At 41.0% G+C, this 23,206-nt stretch overlaps 2 protein-coding genes across 3 annotated transcripts in view; one reads left to right on the top strand and one right to left on the bottom strand.

The window, feature by feature from the left end:
• Positions 1–9,123, top strand: part of RHPN2 (rhophilin Rho GTPase binding protein 2) — a 46,612-nt gene extending 37,489 nt beyond the window's left edge. The window contains exons 9-15 of the mRNA XM_034788692.1: positions 663–819; positions 1,345–1,464; positions 2,168–2,362; positions 3,657–3,733; positions 3,826–3,972; positions 5,100–5,255; positions 8,520–9,123. Coding sequence (XP_034644583.1) covers positions 663–819; positions 1,345–1,464; positions 2,168–2,362; positions 3,657–3,733; positions 3,826–3,972; positions 5,100–5,255; positions 8,520–8,774 — 1,107 coding nt within the window. The 3' untranslated portion in view covers positions 8,775–9,123. The remainder of the gene's footprint in view (positions 1–662; positions 820–1,344; positions 1,465–2,167; positions 2,363–3,656; positions 3,734–3,825; positions 3,973–5,099; positions 5,256–8,519) is intronic.
• A 525-nt stretch (positions 9,124–9,648) lies between these two features.
• On the bottom strand, positions 9,649–23,183 carry FAAP24 (FA core complex associated protein 24). Of its 2 annotated transcripts, none has more exons than XM_034788857.1 (5): positions 22,873–23,183; positions 21,728–21,871; positions 16,465–16,543; positions 15,817–15,969; positions 9,649–13,697 (listed from the first exon to the last, which is right to left on the bottom strand). In XM_034788857.1, the coding sequence occupies exons 2-5, from the start codon at positions 21,760–21,762 to the stop codon at positions 13,449–13,451; spliced, it is 516 nt and encodes a 171-aa protein (XP_034644748.1). In that variant the 5' UTR covers positions 21,763–21,871; positions 22,873–23,183; the 3' UTR covers positions 9,649–13,448. The 2 variants fall into 2 exon arrangements, with proteins under 2 accessions (XP_034644748.1, XP_034644747.1); XM_034788856.1 differs by having other exon boundaries at positions 16,465–16,604.
• Between the last annotated feature and the right edge of the window lie 23 nt (positions 23,184–23,206).

Genomic DNA, 23,206 nt, shown 5'->3' on the forward strand with positions numbered 1-23,206 from the left:
GCAACGTTTGGCACGCGGCTCGCCAGGGTAAGCACCGTAGCGGGCTGGGCCAGTTTATTTACCTGCTGACACGGCAGGTTCGGCCGATCGCGGCCCCCACTGGCCGCAGTTCGCCGTCCCGGGCCAATGGGGGCGGCGGGAAGCGGCGCGGGATGTGCTGGCTGTGGCTTCCCGCCGCCCCCATTGGCCCGGGACGGCGAACTGCGGCCAGTGGGGGCCGCGATCGGCCGAACCTGCCGCGTCAGCAGGTAAATAAACTGGCCCGGGCCGCTACGGTGCTTACCCTGGCAAGCCGCGTGCCAAACGTTGCCGACCCCGTTATATAGGATATTTATATTAGATTATATTTCATATTGTGACATAGAAATTAGAGATGGAAAAGACCAAATAAATGATTTAGTTCAATGCCATACAGAATTATTCTATACAATATACAGTGTTGTGTTCAGTCTAGTTTTAAATATCTCCAGAGATAAAGCTTCAATTTTCCTTTTAATTTCATCCCTCCCAGTCCTTGTATCAGTGTAAAATTTCCTCTTGCTCTCCATGGTGTAAATAAGCCTTCAAATATTTGTAGATGGTTATTATATCCCCTCTTGCTAATAAAAGAGCTCCTAGTTTTAAAGGTAACTTCTCATACCTAGATGTGTGTTTTATTTTAGGTTGGAGAGGTTTACACGCTTGTTCACACTGCAATGAATCAGGCACCAGTCAAGGCGAACGTCCCTTATACCTGGTCAAATATGGCAAAAATAAAATCAGACCATTACAAAGCTCTGGCACATTACTTCGTTGCTACTCTACTGAGTGACCACCAGTGTAAGAATCCTTTGGTTTTATTTATATATCCATATAAACAACTGCGATGATTAAGAAAGGTTTGTATTGAGGCCAGGACCGGGAGCTAGGAACTCCAGAGTTCTAATATGGACTCTTTCCATGGAATACCTTTATGGCCTTGATACCTTATTCTGTCATTTTCCCCATCTGGAATATAGAAATAATGCTTTCTGCCCTTCTTTCCAGGAGTATTGAGAATGTTTATTAGCTAATACTTACAAAGAGATTTGAAAAGTGTTATATATGAGCTAAGTAATATCACTAAGTTAATCAGTTCTCATGAATAGAAAATTAGAGTTCAGGCAGCATTTAGTAAAATTAGTTCTTGATTAAAAAAAAAAAGGTCAAAATAATAATCTGGAGTGAAATCACATATTTAGAAGAATGTTTCCAAAATGTTACTACTTACTCTCCCCCGACCTCTCCTTCTGCAGTCCACCTGCCTGAAGGCACCTGACACAGAGACACATTAAAGTAGCTAACATTTTATGTATGTTGATATAGTGCATCCCAGCGATGATGAAGACAAACAGGAAAAGGCCTGGTCCCAGCTGCATGACTACATGCCAGAAGGATTGACGTCCCTAGCCATTTTAAGAGATAAAGTTCAGCGAAAACGATTAGGTAATTGCAGACTCCATTCAGCAAGTGTATAACTGTTCTAAATTACAATACAGAGAAATATTATCCGATACAAATAGATACAGTTAGCGGAATATATATGCTATAGCTGCATCAAGCAAAGCTCATGTAATCAGTTTTATTACATGATTATAACTGGTGTGTTCCGACTATTAAGTGTGTCAGTTAAGAGGAATATTATGTTTTAGAGAGAAAAACATGTCTGTTTCTCAAAATTCAAGCTGTGGCAATAATGGGATGAATTTGGTTCTGTTACACCATGTAGCTCATTAAAATCAATTGAAATGTGGCAGAATGTTGTCCAACTTCTTGTGTTACAGTGACTCAGAATTATACATGAAGCTGACTTACTTTTGCAAATGTGTCTATATTAGGAATACATAGGCACTAAAAACACTGATGTAATCAAGTTAAATCTTAAACCAAGGGTTTGATTCTGCAACACTTAAGTGAATAAGTAATCTTTACTCATGCTGTTGCTCCCACAAAATCAGTGGGACCTACTCACATGAGAATCACTTAGTTGATGGAGAATCACACGATTGGGCCTTCAGCCTTGCCTTCCTATGGGATAAAATGTTTGGTGAAGATTGTTAGAAAAATCATCTTAGCCTTATGTATTGTTTACATTACAGTTAAAATAAATAAAAGGCAAGCGATTGCTAATGGTTTCTACTTTCTTTAGGGAAAGCACATTTACGCAAAGCCATTGTTTATCATGAAGAAGCACTGAGGGTCTGTGGTTTGTGCAAAAAGCTTCGGAATATTGACATTCTTCAGGAGATTCTGTCAGTTGCTCACAAGCGTTCACTTACTAAGTATGCTCAGCATGAACAGGAAGATGACTTCCTGAGTTTAATGGAAGCTTCCACTGTCCTTCGTAAGTATCTCCAAATGAAAATCAAGGTTTTCTAAAGGGACTAGCAATTTTGGGTGTCCAAGTTAATGCATGTTAAAAGGGGCCTAGTTTCCAGAAAGTGGTAAGCATCCACTTCTAAAAAACCAGCCCCCTTTAAAGGTGTCTCGAGTTACACATCAAAAAATTTGTGGCCAAAGTGCATGGAGAAGCATGTTTTGTACAGTGAACTTAAGAGTCTGTTGATTAGTCCCAAAAGTAACAGTGAAATAATTGTGCAGTTTTTCTACTTCGGTGCCTCTAAGCACATTCACATCATATAGGCTGGTTGCCTGAGATCAGATTTCAGGAAGCCTCCTTTGCACCTTCATATTTAGGGGATGATTGTAAGAAGGCCTCCTTAAAGTGTGTCAGTCTTCAGTGAATGCATCTTCCAGATATCGTGGGCTATGGTGGGTGAAGAAAGCACCTTCTATTAGTTAAAATCTCTCTCTGGCTATAAAATGTGGTTTGCTTTGTGTTATATTTTTAATCTCTTCCCACAGTTATTTGCATAAGATCTGTACTATAGGAGAGCATATAGGAAAGAGAAGTTAGTTGACTGTGAACTTGAATGCTACTGCTTCCTCCTGCATCAGTCAGACCAGCAACCCCTTTAAAAAGCATAAACAGACTGGGTTCTTTTCTTTGGGTTTTTAGTATATACTCTGAAGAAGCCTTGTGGAACCTGACATTTCATCTTGCTAAGATAATGGTGTCTGTCTCCATATGTTCTGAGGCTTGGAAGGATTAGATTTTTAATTGGCAAATGTTGATAAATGTCAGTTTTGCTGTACACATGCACACAAATATTTCCATCAATAATAATCAAAATTTACAAACTGGCAAAGTAAGAAAAATACTGCTTGAGAACTTATTGGAGTTGAAGGATATTTACTTTGTATATTTTCATATGTGATGTTGACAATTTGGGTTTTAATAGTTAAAGTTTTAAGGTTTTGAATCTGTGTCTGTCATTAAATAATTGTCTGGCCCTGTTTCCCACAACTGTGAACATTTAAATTGATTTAAAAAAGCCCTTAAAATAAAAAAACATTGATATTTGTTAAAATTATAAAAACCAACAACAAAAGTCGAGTTCTGACAAGCTTACTTGTCCTACAGTCTAGTAGTGGTGTAGGAGAAACTAATAGCTTAAGTGTAAAAAGGGGTAGCATGTGAAGCTTCCTCTGCCTATCCTGCCAATAGAAGCTTTTCAGACTCTGGCTGTCAATCTGGAACTTGAAAACAAGTTTATGTTTTTTCACTTTTGTTTTAGCTAAAACAGAGCATAAAGTAGAAATGATTGTTCCGCAGTTCTCCAAGGTGAAAGTGAAAGACTTCTTTGAGAGGCTGGTAGGTAGCATACTATAATGCCTAATACTTGCTTGTGAGCCATTTTGCATTTTGCTGTTAATGATTACGTTCTGCCACTCTGCATCCTACAGGGCCCATTGCCTGTGTTTTCAGCCAAGCAGAGATGGACAGGCCCACGCACTATTAATTTCCATTATCAAGAAAGGGGATTGGGATTCACTCTTAAAGGAGGCCCACCCGTGCAAGTTCACTGTCTCGATCCAGAGTGTTCTGCAGCAGTAAGTAGAGATTGGAGTTTTAATAATTTTCTCTCTAGGTTCTTCTGAGTTTGCTGTGATTTCTCAATCTAGCCAAGTCATCTGCAACAGTAAGGCACCCAGATTGGTGTAAATAAAATATTCTCTGTACCAATCACATCAGTGTGGTTTTTAAAGAACTAAATGTAATACCAACAATAGACATTATCCATTTTAAATGAAAAAAGACAAGATAAATGCAGTGATAAGTAATAATTTGAACACCTGAAATCAGGAAATGCAGCTCACTTGTATTGGCATTTGGAGTATTTCTGGATTTTAATTAAGCTGTTAAATGCAATGCCATATTACATACAGCGTCTGCAATTTAAGCAGGTTAGCAGTGCAGTGTTAACGTTAACATTACCTGACTCTAATGTGAAGATTACAAATTTAAAATCTAAACTAGGACTGATTCCTTCTTTTGTGTACATTTAATAAATAAAGATGACCCACATGTACCATAATCAAATACCATTATTCACCATCTATTTCAGAAGGCTGGAAGGAGAAAAGCCATGAGAAAGAAGGGGGAGAAAAAAGGCAGTGCATAGAGCCAAATATCAGGAAACGAAGGAGAAAGAGTATGGGAGGGAAAAGAATATACTGGTGCTTCCTAATATGCAATCCTCTTTTGTGAATGAGAGGAAATGGAAAAGGAGGGATACAGAGAAGAGAGAACATTCACAAGAGAAAAGAAGAGGCATAACTAAAGCACAGTGAAAGGCAGAAGCATAAGACTAAATAAGTTTATATTAAAGTACAAAAATATTACAGAAGGATAAAACATCTAATAGTGTAATGATGGGAAAGCCAAACTAAACAACAGTTTGAAATATTTAAAGATTTTTATGAATGAAAAATAGAAAAGCAAACACCCCAAACAGGAGATAGGAAAATTTAATAATTATGCTCTAGTCAAATTAATGTATGGCAGTGCACAAAAAAGGGAAATTTTGTGTGCATTAAAATGGTGCTTGGGTGTTTTGTCCTGTGCTGTCTGATCAATGAATTTTGTATGAAGCCTGGAAGGGGTGAAAAACACCTTTGGAGAAAGAAACGTTTCAACAACTGCAGCTGATGCTAATTTGCACTACATTATTTTACAGTTAAAGGGTCTGAAAGAAGGGGACTATATTGTTTCAATTAATGGCCTGGATTCCAAATGGCTGGGAGTGAATGACGTCTTGGAAAAGTTCAAAAGCATGGGAGAGAACGAAATTGAGATTAAGGTTATTAGCTGTCAGGATACGATGACTTCTGTGGTAAGTAATGAGACAGCTACTTTTCTAAACCTGAAGAACACTCAGTAAATTGAAAAAACTGCCTCGGTTTGGGCAGTGAATGCTGTCTTAATTTGATAGAGCCAGATGTCGTGGATTGCTGGTAAATCTAGGCCTCAATCCAGCAAAGCAGTTAAACATGTGTTTAAAGGATTCCATTGCGATAAATGGGTCTACTCACATGCTTACAGTTAAGCCTACGTGTAAATGCTTTGCTTAATGAAGGCCCTAGGTGATTCCTATATATGTAGGGCCATCTTGCCAGCTTTAGGAGTGAAACTCCACAAAGACTAATCCGACTGGTAATTTCAAGAGTTACATCAGTTTTCTTTCCAAATTGACCATGAGGGTGGAGATTTGTCTTCTGTAGCTCCCCCCTTGACCCAAAATTGGTATGGTGCTCTGCCCTGAAACACAAGGAGGGCAGGGGGGAGGCTTGAATTCTGCAAGGAATTCCTGTAGCTGTTGGGACATCTAGCTAGGCTCATGGACCCCCTCCCGGCTTCCCATTCCATGGCATCATGCCTTCAAGAGCCCTACTTCCATGAAGTGCCTGCTGTGCTAGAGAGAGCGCCTGGGGCCTGGTGCAAGATGCGAGTCAGCAAAAGCAATGCTATGACCAAATGTCAGACCCTGTCATAAAGCAGATGCTTGCTTACAAGTTCACTGTCTGGTACATTAACTTAGCAAAGGCATGGCAAGCATTGCTAAAACATAGGCACTTCTAAGAAGTACTACATATTCATGTAAACACATTCCAGAAGGCTAGTACAGGTACACCCCAATGTAGAGGTATAATATAAACACATAGGCGATAGTACAGGAACACACCAACCCTGAGTAAGACAAGGATAGCAGAACAGGATAAGGAATGAGGAAGCTTTGTTCAAACCAACAGATACAAGGCATAGGGTTGGTAATCTACGACATCAGGAATGTAATACATAACTTGTTTGAACCAATGGATGAAAGGAAAAGTCATAGAAGGGGCACCTTTCTCCAGCAGAGGGGGCAGCAGAAATTTCTGCTGCTGACTGAGCTGGTCCATTGTCATAAGCATACATGTATTAGTACATTTGTAACCATGGAGCCAGGGCACAGACTGTGCTTTGTTGATGACAAACCCATCAAACCAAATCTGTGGTCTTTCTGGGTAGTGCTACTAAGGTCTGTTGAATCAGACGTTTCACTGTGTGGGAAACGGTTTACTACTGTGTCAGAAATCATGGTAGAGATTTGGTTCTAGCACTTAAGCCTTTTGGGAAAACTGTTGCTTAAAACCATTTTCATTAACATTTGTTTCATAGTATAGGCAAGACTGGAAAGTTGAGGTTGTACTTTAGACTTTCTCCCTGCAAATATCATGCTTACCTCCCATGCATATTCACAAATGGTAGTAAAGGCCGATGGTCTAAAATGGCTGCTGGCATTTTTGTCAGCGTATTGTATAACTACAGGTGGTCTACACTGCTGCTTTACCATTACTAGCACTGGCAACAGACAAATTAGACAATATCTTTAGTGCAGAGAGAGGCCTGTGTTTGTCTTCAAGTTTTCCCTCTCCCCGAATCTTTAAGTTGAAAGTTTACACTGTAGTTGTATTGTAGCACAAACCCCTAATACAGGATTGAGACCCCCATTGTGCTAATTACTGCACGTGCATCTACGAGAAGACAATTTATGTCCCAAATAGCCTGCAATCAATGCTATCGTTCAGACTGTCTGGCTGCGAACTCAAAACTGTTAAACTTAAAAAAACCCCAAAACCAAACCATCTTAGTTTGTGTATACAAAAATCGGACAAAAGTTATAAATACTGTATCACCACCACTTTCCACCATGCATTTTCATGGATACATCTCAGAGTGATTTAAAAAAGGTGGGGTCATTTTCACTTGACAAATGGAGCAACTCTCTAATAGAAAGAAGTGAATGGACTTGCCCATGGTCACATATGATGTTTACTCTGGGAATATTTGTAAACATTTTTCTCTGCCCATGCAGCTCCACTGATGGAAGTAGTACTGTAGACAGGGTGCACTACCTACTCTGGTAAAAAAAACACCAGCCCCCCTCACCCCCACATTTGGTAGCACTAGACAGAAAAAAAAAAACAAAAAAAAACTTCTCCACATTGAGAAGCACACACACAGTCAGTGGCAGAGTAGAGAAGAGAGCCCAAGTCTTTCAACTCTTGGCTATGTGCTCAATCCACTATTTCTATGAACAGATGGGATCAGCAGCCTTGACTGATGTATTTAGGGGTTAAGGGACTGTTTTAACCCTGCCAATCAAAAATATATAAATCCAGTTACTTAGTTGCTATAGAAATTTTAGACCCAGGGAAAATGATCACAAGATTTAAAAAAAAAAAAAAGTTAAACCCTAAGTAACTCAAGAGAAAATAATTTTTGTAGTGTGAGCAAAATAAAGAACCTATAGTTCAGCTAAGCCTAATGCTGCATACCTTCCAGCATTCCCCAGCAAGGTTTAGGCACATGCTATTGCCATCCTGTATTTTGACTTCATAAATTGATCATTTCCCCAGGTTTAAGTCTCTCTTTTGTGAATATAAGTCAACCACAGTATAAGTAATAGCCAAGAACAACCTGGCACCTCCCCTCCCCAGCCTTTTGCCAGAACAGAAGGCTGGAATACAATGGAATCGCTGCAGGATGTGGCTGTGGATAAGCCATATAGGGGACTCTACCTTATGAGCATCTTATAGGAGTGTCCCATTGCAGCTCCCCCTGTAGCACTGGGGAGAAGAGCTGGGGGCCAGCCTGGTGAACGCTCACTGGGGCTACAAGGCAAACCCTACAGGCTGTAGTAGCAGGCACTCTTGTGCTCTGAGGCCCAAGAAAAGAGGATATCCATGGAGAGCTCTTTGCAAAGCCAGTTTACTCACACAATTATTCCATTTCCCTTGACAACTCTTATTGGGATCTAGAATTATTTTTAACACTTTTCAGACAATCTTTGCAGAAAGATTCACCAGAGGACACCTCTCATTAGGATTTATTTGCCTTTTGTGTCACTTGTATCCAGACATAAGCAAAATACTTCAATCTTCAGCACTCTGGATGGGCTTGTTTTCAGTTAGAATGTAATTAATGCAGAAGAATACTACAGTCTGACTTGGAAAATGATTCACACACTGTGCAAACTTTTATCTTTAGTATGTCTAAAGATGATTAAAAAAATAAAAAAAATCAATGCTTCCTCTTCCCTTTTCTTTCCCTACAGCATAATAAGAGTGCCACTTACTCTGTGGGAATGCAAAAGACATACTCCTTAATCTGCTTAGCCATGGAAGAGGATAAAATCAACGAGACCAAGAAAGCCACTCCAAAACTGTCCTTTCTAAGTTGGGGAACCAAAAATAGGCAGAAGGCTGCAAGCACCCTGTGCCTTCCCTATGCTGTAGCTGGAAGTTCTGAGACTAAGAAGAAACCTGATTCTCGCTTGACAGTCTTGAACATTGAAAGTTCATTGTACTGAATCTTTAAAGAGAAGAATCTGTTTAATGTGAAACTATTTCTAAATGTAGAAGAATCTTTGTGGATGTGCCAGAAATGTGAAACACATATGGAAGGGGCTCGATACTAATCTTTTATACCTGTGTAAAAAGAGACTAACTCCACTGACATGAAGTAGTTACTATGCATTTACACCAATGCATCTGGAGGCCAAATGGTGCAAAACTGTAACTTTGAAAACTAATTGCTTAGAGTCTGAACTTACATGTAGTGTTTGATCAGAATCAGAAGTAGTGTGGGAGGTATCGGGTAGGGTTACCATATTTCAACAATCAAAAAAGAGGACACAGGGTGCCGCCCTAGCCCTGCCCCGCCCCCCTCAGAACCCCCCTACCCTCTACCTGTCCCCTGACTGCCCCCTCCTGAGATCCCTCACCCTAACTGACCCCAGGACCCCACCCCCATCTAAGCCTCCCTGCTCCCTGTCCTGACTGCCCCAACCACTCTCTACACCCCCTTCTCCCGACAACCCCCCAGAACCCCCAACCAATATAACCCCCCCATTCCCTGTCCCTTGCCTGCCCCAACCGCTCTCTACACCCCCTTCTCCTGACAGCCCCGCCCCAGAACTCCCAACCAATCTCACCCCCCCATTCCCTGTCCCTTGCCTGCCTCTCGCCCCCCCACCAGGCCGAGGGAGAGCTGCGGCTCCACGTGGAGCCAAACACTGCCACGCTGCTCTGCGGGGGAGGAGGGAGCGGGAGGGACTCTGGCCGCTGGAGGCCCCAGTGGCTGCGAGCGGCTTTCAATCAGGCCCAGCCGTCCAATCAGCCACGCCGCACTCTGCATGAGGGGAAGGGAAATCCTGGACATTTCTACTTTATTAGAAATTCCCCCGCCCCCCCAGATGGCTATTTAAAGCTGAAAAACCCGGACGGATGGTAACCCTAGTATCGGGGAATCATTTGTAAAAATCAAACAAACAAAAAATAACTTACTTTAGCTGAAACTGGATTCTTTTGGAATTTCAGTATGGGGGTGTTTTCGTTCATTTCTATGCACCCTTTAGATGACAATTATTTATTACATATGATACTGTATATAGGGTAGTACTGGACATAAAATGAAGGATTTTTTTAAATATAAAAGTTAAAATGGCTAAGCATCAGTTTAAACTAAGGCTAACTACAGAACAAATGACCAGAACAGACAAGTTTGTTATGACAGAACTATTATTCACTTAGGTGAAATTTACACACTGCAAAGGGACAGTACAAGGCCTATGTACCATGTAGCTCACACTTTAAGCCCTCTTGAGTGTTTTCCTTCTACATTAGTGTGAATTTCACTGTAGGAAAAGAATAATTGCAATAGCTTAACTATCAAAAGGAGATCACATTTCAGCTACAAAAGAGTTGGACAAAACTAATTAAAAAAAAAACAAGATTCACTTTTAATGTCTTACGTCTTGTTAAATTAATTAGAAACAAGGTTTGCTCCCAACTTGAAATTATTTAACTCGCTAAGTACAAGCTTTTTGTATTATTAGCCTTGTTAAAATGAGTGAAAGTTGTGTATAATTTCACACTTTTACAGCTAAAATAATCAAGTCAAAATATACAATTTATGATGACACTTCAGAAGTGTGTAATTTTAAAATGGTCTTTAAGTCACTCAGCCATAAATCATTATTTATTATATATTGCCAAATGAGAGCTAGGTGCTTTATGGACATATGAGAACAAGGGCTGTGCTTCAAAGAATTTACAATCCATATTGAACTAAAACGCAAATTGGGAAGCCATCTAAAGTGTAACTGTGTGTTAATTTCCTTATGAGAGAAGATTTGTTTATATATTTTCTGATTGTTTTAAAGTTGCTAACACTGTAGTGTTAGATTAAGATGCTATCTACAGAGTAGATATATGCTGTTTGATACTCAAAACACTAAACAATAATGGAAAAAAGTGTGTACCATGCACATTTTGAGACACTGTGGGTATAAACTTTCACTTGTGATTGGTTTTGTGTTATATGATAGATGTAAATATGTTAAATTTAAAAGCTTATTTAAGAATAAAAATCATGCTGCCATTTAGTAGTGGCTTTTTTCATTCTTTACAGATTGGATGAAACAGTATAACTTACAAAAGTTTCACTGTTGACTTCGTTTTGAAGCTATGTGCTAGCAGACTCATGTTCATATAGTTTCTTCATAAAGGATAACATTGAATTAGCAGACAACTTTCTCAAGTTAGACTTTCATTGTGCAATATTGGAACTAACCCTATAAAACTAGCATCGTTACAAGATAAAGTATTCTAAAAAAATTTCAGTCTGGAGTTATTTTGTAAAGGTTTGTCATCTTCAATTTTATTCATTTTAATTTTATAAGTGCTGCAAATCACTTATTCTTTAAGATGTTCACTTTCTCTACTTTGAATTAGATTGCCATCTTGTGGCAGTCTAGGAAAGACTCAGAGGATTTCCAATGGACACAGGTAATAGAGCTTTTATATTTATGCAGGCTGCAGTCACTAGGGGGGTGATATAATACAAATTGTTTAGGTCTGACATTCCATGCAGTAGAATTCAATATACTCTGTTGTAGGAGGATACAGCAATAACCCTCAGCCTGACAAGACAGTGCTCACATAAATATTCCCCTCTTTTGGGCTTACTTTGTCTTTTATAATTTAAGTCTATTACCAGGGTAAACAAAACAAAAAAACCCAAACCAGTCCTTTTGAAAATTGTTTTCATCAAATTTTGACCCATAATTTGGACCTCAAATGTACTTTCACTCCATGGCTAAATATCAGAGACTCTTCTCCCCTCAAATACCAACTCATTTTTCATAACTTTTACAATATTTTCTGGCAACTCACAGGAGACTCATTATAGCTTATCTCAGACAGTTTATTTTTAAATGACCAAAATCATTAGGGTTTACCTTACCAATTCCACAGCAAATTGCATTTGAAAAATAAAGTTCTGTTTGTGCAACACAAAAACTGTGTCGAACATATGTTTGAAGATTACTTTGGGGCTAAGAGCCTTACAAGGATCACTCACAAGGAATATCTATGGGTGTTACCAAATCTTGGAAATACAGGTTTTATAATAGATTAGCAGCTCAGCCCATTAGCACTAATAGTCACTGCTCTAATTACCTACCTTCTTGATTTATTTAATGTACTGAACAGCCAGCCATTTGAAATATTTAAAAAGTGCTTGTCCTGCAGTACCAGTAGATAAAAGATTGCCAAGCAATACACACATCACAGCGTACAACAGAAAGGTTTTATAGCCCCACAGTCTACTTAAGGAAAGTGTGTATGTGGGAAGGAATGAGAGAAGGGACAATGAACATGTATTTACATGAGATTTAAACTCGCAGAAGCAAGCCCCAGAAGTGCAATAGCTTGTTCCATAGTTCCAGGAATCATTGCCATTCAATAATTTGAACATTTAGGGCTAGAATGAAAGTTACTCTCATCCACTAATAAGGAGTCCATACCAGTAATTGCTTTCCCTCTATACTAGATGGTGCCTTGGGTGGGTGTGAAGGGGTCCATTCCCTGCTCCTTCCTCGCCACTCTCCACCCATCTGCATGAGAGGGGGGAGCAGCAACCCTGCAAAGGCTACTTTCCCCCTACACAGACCTGCAATGCAAGTAGCCCACCTTAGATAGACTTCATAACTGGTGTCTGGGGCAAGAGACAATTTTGCTCTAAAAGAAATGGAAGGACAGGGAACCTCCACTGACAATTAAGTCCAAGGTAGCCAGGAATGCACAGCAACCCTTTCCTTTATAGGAAACTATTTCAGAAGGGCTGGTAAAGGGGAAAGGAAGTTGGACTGTGAAATTTTATATTCTGTGGCGGATGATGTTGGCATGCCGATAAAGCATTATAGTTATCTTAAACCAGAAAAAATTAAAAGGTATGAACAAACATCCTAGTTTATTGGACATCTTGCAATAAGGAGGAAGTACGTATGATAATATCCGGCAGGTTATTAGAAAAGGGCTCCATTCAAATGACCATGGAAATTTAAAACCTAAGAAACTGCAGCTGAACTGCTCAAAGCAGCCTCCAAAGTAATAAAAGCATAGGTTCAGTACTGCAGCTCATACTCATGCTAGTCCCATTAAAGTGAACCAAACAAAATGGCATGACCAAGGGCTGTAGGATTGGGCCCTAAATGAGGTTTATAGAAAAGAAAAAAACCAACAGCTCAGACACAAGGGAATAGCACACAACTCAAGTGTTCATGCACAATGAGAAACTCAAATAATTCCCTGACAACCACCATGAAACTGCACTCAGAACATGAAATATAAGGGGCCAGATCACAACTTGGTTTAAATGCAGCTACATCCACATATGTCTGCTGAAGATCTGGCAATGCAAGCAGAGTTTGGGGGTGGGGAGAAGACAGAATATGTTGTGTGTGTGAAGCTGTGACATAAGTAGAGGGCTGAAATCTCAAGATCCCTGCTCATCTCTTTTTAGTTGCTGATTGGGTGTGACAATGATGCCTTCAGCATAGACACTAGGTGGAAATGGAGTCCATCCTTGAATTGTTCTTTAAAAATATAAATCAATTCCACCTAGAATAGGACTCAAAGATTACTCTCCACTTCCAAAGGAGAAAACCCTCATGTTTGTCTGAGATATTAATGAGCGAATGTCACTTTGTCTGTGTAAAGAAAGCATGAATTTGTTGTGCTATTGTTTGTCCTACTACTAGCTCGAGGTCCTGGACAGATGCATTGCAAAGCTGGTGGATGCTTACAAATTGCTGTAATAGAAGCAGAGCTTTTGTTTTCCCAACTCCTGGAATCTGCTGGACTGTCCGAAGTATTGATGCCTCCACTAGCTGGGAATGTTTTTTATGAAGAAAGGGGTTACTAGTGTGATCCTTACTTTGCTCATGGACCTGAAACAAAAAGGAAAGTAGAAGCTGACTTCCATTTATTTAGCGGAGCCCTGGTTTCTGATTTTCTTAGAGAATTTCATTTCATTTAGGTTAAAAAGGAAACTCTATAATCACTTCCATCCATTTACCAGTTAATATGCACTTTTCCAGAGTAACATGTAATGTAACTGTAAGTGTAAATGCTAGAACTTAGCTGAGAAAGACAGAGTCATGAGAAATATTAAGGGAAGAAAAGTGGAGTTATGCAGTCTACTGGCTGGGCTAAGATAACAGGTACAGGAGGACAAAAAACAGGGCAGACCGGACGAGGGTAGTGACACCTGGCAGCCAGTCTCAAAGCATAGGTCTCAACTTCGTTATTTGCATTACTGTAGCAACTAGGAGACTAGTCACCTTCTTCATACTCATCCATTCTTACTTCTATAGTCCTGGGGGAAGGATGGAATAAGAACAGAAAAAGTCACTGACACTGATGCTGCAGACAACACCACAGCACTGGACTGAAAATACAAACTTTGGGCTGCTCTCCCCTCACACTCCGAACAATAGATTTTTAAGTGGTCAGTCTGCAAAAGACTCAGAAGTCAAAATTTAGATATATAGTTGATTTTAAAAGGTATGCAGTGTTGAGAGTTTGAGGGCAGATCATGTATTATTTGTTGGTTTAACTATTCAAAGGCTTCATCTGCTATAGACAGGATGTATGAAGTTTTGCATGAATTGAGGAAAAAAAAGAGGAATGTCACTGGACTATGCCTCAGTAGGACACTCAAAGCAAATATGCAACATAATTGTTTAAAATCTATTTTGAGTGCTGATCAGTCATCAGTTCATGTTGATTAAAATGCAGTCCTTCTCTTAAGGAGGACACAAAAGTGGCATTTTGGGGTTTCATATTTAATGTAGTCCCAAGATTTCCCAATTAACTGTTCAAGTTTACAAAAAAAAAATAAAAGTTTTATAACGTCAGCCCTGTAAGCACAACCATAGGTCCGACATGTTCTTTTAATTTAATTCAGCACTTTTAATAAAGGTTCTAAAGCCAAACAACATCCTCACTACACCTGTGTAACTTTATTGTCTTCAGATTTCTCATTGATAACTGTGCAAACTCCATGGTCTTCAGCTGGATTTCACAAGGGTAACTGATTGTTCTGTAATTCAAGATTAGTACATGTTTCTGTTGATGGTGCACAAGAAGGAACAGAATCCAGCTTATTCTCTTCCAATACATTGGCTTTGAAATATTAGAAGGAGCAAAAACCAGTATAAAAGATTATTTCAGACACAAAAGGGAAGCAAATGTGACCCTGAAAACACACTGGGATCAGTCAGTTTTCATAGTAAAACTAAATTTTACTTACATCAGGTCAGTGTTGTATTTTCTCGATTGAGGCTTTCATTTCTTGGGCTCTGCTCTGAAGTAACTCAAAGCAGAGCTTTGTCTTACCTGACCTTTATTACCAGCACATCAGTTTTCTCAGCTGATTTCCTCACAATGAAGTCCCTTTGATTGCCTTACCAAAATGATTGGTTAAACATATATTTCCCATTAGTTTAGATGAAGGCCTGCCAAGTCTTAGAGAAAAATCTATTTGTTTCCTAATACGAATTAGCACTCTGATCCCACAATCTGCTGTTTCCCAGTACGTCAGACAACAAATAAATGAGCAATTGAGCAGGTGGAAATATAGCAGTGAGAGTACCAAATCTTAGAGACAACAAATATGAAGATAGGTATAGCACTCCTAGGCTGAGAAGACCTCAAAGCCCTAAACATGCACATACTGGTCAAAGAAGTTCAGTGAAGAAAGCTTGCTGGCATATTCTAATGGCACCTCAATGCATGCCCACATGGAGAATCCAAATTCAGTTTCCCCCCAAGTTTGGCCCCTTGCTTCTTAAAGTGACAGGTGCTAGGAGTGACAAGGAGGGAGCGATATGTTATTTTTGAGTGAAACTCTCTATTCCACAGTCAATGCGCAAAGCAGAGTTGAAAATACAGGAGAGGATCATGTGTAACTCTTAACTTTGAATACAAGTTGCTGAGACATGAAAAAAGCAACACATTTTCAGGCTTAATCGATGTCTGCTCACTGACACAGACACTAGTACTTACTAGCTGAATAATAAGTTGAGATGCTTCTCCCTGATTGGCCACCGGAAGCAATGTCATTCCAAGTTCTAGCACAATAAACTTCTGCACTGCCGGAAAGTATTGATCACTTATCTGGGTTTTTTCAACTATCACAATCCCATGAAGACTGCTGGCCTTTGATAAAGAAAAACAACAGTGAGGGGAAACAAGTCTTACATCTAGCCATACTTCTCCAAATGGTTAAGCAACAGCTCTGCTCATCAGGGAGTCAATACCAAAGAAGGTGGAGAGGGAAATGTACATCAAACCCCTTTTTTCACCAGCCTAAAAAGGAGTCAATATGGGTCTAGGAACAACCCACAGGATTTGCTGCAATACTTTATTTGAAATACTAGAAAACAAGAGTGCTTAAACAGATTTAGTGGATTTTTAAGTCAGTTTTCAGATGGAAAACTTTTTTTAATGAATTTAAGTCCAATAGGATACAAAATATTAATCAAAATCTGATTATTAGAATGTTTTCCATTTTTGAAGTTTAGGATAATGAATTGAATTCATTATGAATGTGGATTCTTCTATTAATGGATAAAAACCACAGGTTTTCTAATGGGAGCTGCCTTTAAAAAAACAAACAAACAACAACAAAAAACAACTTTGTGTAGGACTTACATTTCTAAATCGAACAAGACGTCTTTTGAAGCTACTTCCTGCCACCAAATCTGCTTCCGAAATATACAAAATGCAAGATCTGTTTGAAAGATGAAAATCCACAAGTCCTAAGCCATCTTCAAGAATTAGCTTAATTTTCCCTTAAAAATAAGATTGTAAAAAGAAAATTGTAACAATAAAACCTAGTCTTATATTGCCTTGACAGATATTTTTTATTAAAATAGAGGAACTTCATGCTCCAGTCTTGCAAATACGTATGCATGTGGTTAAGTCCCACTGACTTCAGAAAGCTTGTTTGACTTTATATTGTATGCCTTACAAAAGTCTTCATTCTCTTCTGACTACATATTTTGAAAATTGGTGTCAAACTGTTTCCCTTAAAAAACGGAGGCCCCAATCCTGCAAAAATTTGTTATTTGCATTACTGTAGAGCCTAGGAACCCTAGTCATGGACTGGAACCACACTGTGCTAGGCACTGTACAAACAGAACAAAAAAAAGACAGTCCCTGCCCCAAAAAGCATACAACCCAATATAAAACCCGAGAGATGTGTACAGACAGGAGAGTACAAGGAAACAGTGAGAGTATCTTGGTCAGCATGATAGGCAGTGCTCTCAGCACACCAGCAACCTAACTGCCATGATTTTTGTGTAGGCATCACAGCAAAGGAAAGTTCTAAGGAGAGATTTGAAGGAACACAGTGAAGTGGTTTTGCAGATAATTACCAGAGCATGAGGGGCAGCATGAGAAATAGCACAAAGGTGCTTGTCTGAAATTTTAACAAGTGGCTGGCATCATGGGCTGACCGGGGGCAGGAAAGAACATATTGATAGTGAGATGTGATAGGTAGGGTGGAGATAGGAGGGATGCAAAGAGCAGTGACACAGTCAAAATGACAGGCTAGGAAAATGATTTTGCAGCAGCATTCTGAATGGATATCAGAGGGCAAGACTGCATTTCTCAAGGCCAGAGAGCAGGATGCTGCAGTAATCAAGACACAAGATGTGAGAGCTTGGATGGCAGTTTTAGTTACTTTACTAAAATAAGACAAGAGATCTACATTACACACTTCACCTCCCTACAAAGGAAAAAGGACCGTAAGCTGTCTAAAATCCTACCTGCCTCATGGGGCAACAACAAGTACCCCTACCTCACCCAGCAATAACGTCAATTTATCCAGCTACACACTCAATCCAGCAGAAGAGTCTGTCCTATCTCGAGGACTCTCTTTTTGCCCCAATACCCCCATGAACATGATACAGTTCTGCGGTGATCTGGAAGCCTACTTTAGCCACCTCCGACTCAAAGAATACTTTCAGGATAACACTGAACAGCGCAGATACCCTCACACCAACAACACAGGAAGGAGAACTCCACACAGACTCCTCCTGAGGGTCGAAATGACAGTCTGGACCTATATATAGAATCAGAGCCGGCTTTAGGAAGTGCGGGGCACGATTCGAACAGTTTTGACGGGGTCCCGGCAGGGATGACTGAAAAAAAAAAAAAAAAACACGTAAAAAAACATGTGGGGCTTGTACTCACCGGGCGGCACTCGTAGTCTTCGGCGGTTTGCCCTTCACTCGCTCCGGGTCTTTGGTGGCACTGAAGGACCTGCTGCCGAAGGGCTGCCGAAGACCCAGAGCAAGTGAAGGACCACCAAAGACCCGGAGCGCTGCCGGGTGAGTAAAAATTAAAAAGGAGCCTCTAGCCAGGGAAGGGATTCTCGGCCACTTGCCCCCACCCCGGCGGCCCTGCCACTGGGCGCGGGGCCCGATTCGGGGGAATTGGTGGAATTGGCCTAAAGCCGGCCCTGTATAGAATGCTTCCGCTGACGTGCACAGGCAGAAATTGTGGAAAAACAACATCGCTTGCCTCATAACCTAAGTCGTGCAGAACGCAATGCCATCCACAACCTCAGAAACCACCCTGTCATTATCATCAAAGAGGCCGATAAAGGAGGTGCTGTTGTCATCATGAACAGGTCTGACTACCAGAAGGAGGCTGCCAGACAACTCTCCAATACCAAATTCTACAGGCCACTTTCCTCAGATCCCACTGAGGAATACACTAAGAAACTGCACCATCTACTCAGGACACTCCCTACGCTAACACAGGAACAAATCAACATACCCTTAGAGCCCCGACCGGGGTTATTCTATCTACTACCCAAGATCCACAAACCTGGAAATCCTGGACGCCCCATCATCTCGGGCATTGGCACTCTCACTGAAGGACTGTCTGGATATGTGGACTCCCTACTCAGACCCTACGCCACCAGCACTCCCAGCTATCTCCGTGACACCACTGATTTCCTAAGAAAACTACAATGCATTGGTGACCTCCCAGAAAACACCATCCTAGCCACCATGGATGTAGAGGCTCTCTACACAAACATCCCAAACGCATGTCCACCAATGTTATATATGCCATCATGTGCCAGCAATGCCCCCTGCTATGTACATTGGCCAAACTGGACAGTCACTACGCAAGAGGATAAATGGACACAAGTCAGGTATCAGGAATGGAAATATACAAAAACCTGTAGGAGAACACTTCGACCTCCCTGGCCACACTATAGCAGATGTAACGGTAGCCATCTTACAGCAAAAAAACTTCAGGACCAGACTCCAAAGAGAAACTGCTGAGCTCCAGTTCATTTGCAAATTTGACACCATCAGATCAGGATTAAACAAAGACTGTGAATGGCTATCCAACTACAGAAGCAGTTTCTCCTCCCTTGGTGTTCACATCTCAACTGCTAGCAGAACACCTCACCCTCCCTGATTGAACTAACCTGGTTATCTCCATACTGATTTATACCTGCCTCTGGAAATTTCCATTACTTGAATCTGAAGAAGTGAGGTTCTTACCCACGAAAGCTTATGCTCCCTATACTTCTGTTAGTCTTAAAGGTGCCACAGGACCCTCTGTTGAGTTTTATTATGTGGATGACTGTGACCATCAAAAATGGAAAGCACACCAACGATCCAGAAAAGCTGATCTGAGAGCCAAGGAAAGGGAGGCAGAAACCTGTAGTATTTTACAGTGGCACTGGTAAAATAGTTTTAAGTGATTTTTAAGTGAAAAGGCTGGGAACAGTCAAAGAAAGGTTACAGTTTTATTATTTTGTTTATTTTGGGAAAGAACTAGAACAAAGGAAAGCATAGCGTTAAGATGAATAAGGAGCAGAAGAGACCAGAGACTGAACCCCAAGGGCTCAATTTGACTCTAGAAACAAAAGATGACTTTAAGATACAAAAAGTCTTTTTTGTATGTTCTTAAGTTATCTTTCACCTAAGCAGAAAAGGAAAACCAGCACCTTGGCCCCTGCAGGGATCCTAGCTAAGAATTAGCCAGCTATTGAGAGGAAAGGAAGATGGGTGAAGAAGCTACCTTGAACAGACTAACTTGTTAAGGTAGGTTTTAACCATGAGAAAGTGTATTTTTACTTTTGCTTCTGTAACCAATTCTATCTTTATTCCTTCTACCTGGTATCACTTAACTTATGTCCTTTCATTAATAAACCTGTTTTATTTTTTATTATAAACCAACTCAGTGCAGTGTTTGAAGGGAAGGGTGTGTTAACCCCAGTTAAGTTAATAATTTGTAATGTACTGACTCTTTAAAAGAGCAGAGAACTTAATATCTTCCGCAAATGTATAGTGATAAATGCTGTGCCTTGCAGAGTGACATCTCTGAGGAGCTCAGGGGCTGGAATTCAGTGATTGTTACCTGCTAGGCAAGAGTTAAGACTGGTAGAGTCTCAAGGAATTCGCTGGTAGGGAAGACAGGCTGATGTGGCAAAGAGCTGACTATCTAATCTACAGCAAAGCTCACTCTCGGTGAGGCAGAGAAAACACAGTGCCTCACAGCTATGGATAGACCCAGCAACATGTTATGATAATCTGAATTTGAGGACCTAGAGAGGTCTGAGTCGAAAAGGACACCCAGGACATGGATCTGAGTGACAGGCAGGATGGTAGTGTTGTCCACAGTGATCAATAAATGAGGTAGCAAGGAGATGTATGCATGCGGAGCTTAGCTTTAGCCATGTTGAGCTCAGTCAATGACTAGACATCTGCAAGATGTCAGAGAGTTAAGCAGAGTTTTTAGTTTGGACAGAGAAGAAAAATCTGAAGTAGAAGTGTATCTGTGAGTTGTCAGCATAGAGATGGTAGTTTGTGTTTGTGGGTGAGACTACCCAGAGATAAGGTGGAGAAGGAGAAAAGAAGGGGACCAAGGACGGAGCCCTGTGGAACCCCCACAGAAAGCTGGTGGGGAGGGAGGGAAAGAGAAGGATCATCTGAAGGAGTGATTATAAAAGTAGAAGAACCAGGAGAGGACAGAGTCACGGAAGCCAAGAGAGGACATATTTAAAAAACAGCACAGTCTACAGTGTTGGAGGTAGCTGACAGGCCAAGGGGGATGAGGATGCAGTAGTGGTTCTGAGATTTGGCTAAGAAGAGGTAATTAGAGAGTTTGGAAAAAAAGGGGTTTCAGTTGAGTGCAAGGGGCAGAAACCAGAGTGGAGAGGATCCAGGATAGAACTGGAGAAGAGACGCTTCAAACAGCAACTGTAAAGAGCTCCATTCAATGAACTTAGAGATAAATGGGAGAAAGGGTGATAGATGGAGAAGCACGTGGAGTCAAGGGCAGTTTTAAGATGGGAAAGACTGAAGCATGTTTGCATTGCGAGGAGAAAGAGTCAGAGGGGAATGGGAGGCTGGCATTACTCGTGTTAACTTCAAAAATATATAGTCGAAGAATGGGGGCTCTCTTCAGTAAAGCACATTTTGAACAAAAAACAAGCTTTTTGTTATGACTTTCCACTAACTTCTATGTGATTCTAAAAGTATCTCCTAAATATGACTTGATCCTGAACCTAGACACCCTAATGTGGTCTCTATACCCAGGTAGAGCCCAGGGACTTCAATGGGGTCTACCCTCATGGATCCATTTGCAGGACTTGGGCCTATGTTTGTAAAGAATAGAATTCTAATACACGTTACTGGCAGCTTCTCATTTGTATTGCACAGAGAGTGAGCGTGACTGGACTGAAGCTAGGATATGGAAAACAATGTTATGATGGACAAATGGGAACTTTTAAGCCAGTACAATTGCAGTTTACTTTATTTTAAAATTCTATATAAGACAAAGCTGAGTGCTTGATTAGCTGGAATCAGTATTAAAACCACTTTGAAAAGAGTTACTATACATGTAGACTAGTTTATACATTTTTCTGCTCTATTTAGATGCTTACCTTGTAATCCTTGAGCTATCTGAGACCCTCTCCATTTCTCATTTCCAATCACATGTCCGTAAGGGACACTAACAGCTCCTACTTCGTCAGGAGTGGTTTCTTTTGTTGTCATTTAAACTCCTTTTACATGTTATTTATCAGCAGCTAAACAGGGGAATGTGAAAAATGTTATTTCATCCCTTACCACCCAGCCTCAAAATCCATCCAACAGTCTAGTCTGGCTGCAATCATCTACAACAGGTTCTAGCCAGTCCTTAAAAATGCACTATATTAGTTGGTTAAAATAATAAAACAGGAGAGGAAGGATATTTTTGTGGTTCAAACACAGGCCTAGAAATCAGGAGAGGTAGGTTCTGTTCCCAGCTCTGCCATCAATTAAAAAAAACCCGCAAATTTAAAGTTCAGCCCCACAATTTCATCTATCAGCCTTCAAAAGCCCTTTCAATCCCTTCAGTTGTCTCTAAAAGTTTTTTTTTTGTATTTTTAATAGAAAAGTCACTGAAGAAATACTTGCCAACGCCAAGTAGTCAAAAATCCAGAGTCAGGCTCTCAGAAATGAGATTAGCTTAAACTATATTTTTTTAATTTTGTCCTCTAGTTTTGAGCCTTTAGGGCTCACCTCACCTTTCCAAGCTGCAACCATGAGGGCTAGCAACATACTTAGGTTGCCCTGTAATCACATGACTCCAAGCAACAAGACTAAGAAAAAGCACCAAATATCCCATGAGTCGGTGATGTTGGGACTTGCAGCTATGCCAGAGAAGCCAGCCAGTCTCGCAGAGAGACATTCACAGCACGTACATTGCAGGACCCTTCCCGAGTGCCTAGGAGCAGTTCACACTGGGAGTAGGGTGACCAGACAGCAAGTGTGAAAAATCGGGACAGGGGTGAGGAAGTAATAGGAGCCTATATAAGAAAAAGGCCCAAATATTGGGACTGTCCCTATAAAATCGGGACATCTGGTCACCCTAACTGGGAGTGTCTGTGCCTCAGTAAGGTGAAGGCTTGTACTGACGCCCACAGCGCACTGCACCTTCTGCCTTGAGGAATCATGGCCTCAGCCGTGCGGCAGGGACCCCATCAGGGAGGTTTAGGGGGGCCGGCCAGGTGTAACGACACGCTGGGGTTAAAGCGCAGTCGCTTACAGGAGCGCCGTGGGATTATCACCCCTCCGTGGGAGATCCGCTTTCGAAGCCCCCGCAGCTGCTTAGCGTCTCAGAGCGGCTGGCCTCGCCGTCCCGCGCCGCCAGAACCACAGTCCACCGCTTACGCTGCAGGGAGCGAACAAAACCAGAGCGCCTGATTCACCCGCGCCAAATGTCGAAGATGATTGACACGGACAACCACCAATGGGAGTCGAGAATCGACAATAGCAAACGCGGGGCGGGAAGGTAGACCTCAGTAACGGCTGAGGGTTGCTAAGGGGAGCGGAAGGATAAGTAAGGCCAGCGCTGATTGGCTGCGGCTTTCCCTTTCTCC

This window comes from Trachemys scripta, chromosome 13, assembly GCF_013100865.1.
Source record: "Trachemys scripta elegans isolate TJP31775 chromosome 13, CAS_Tse_1.0, whole genome shotgun sequence".
In the NCBI taxonomy this organism is placed as follows: domain Eukaryota; kingdom Metazoa; phylum Chordata; order Testudines; family Emydidae; genus Trachemys; species Trachemys scripta.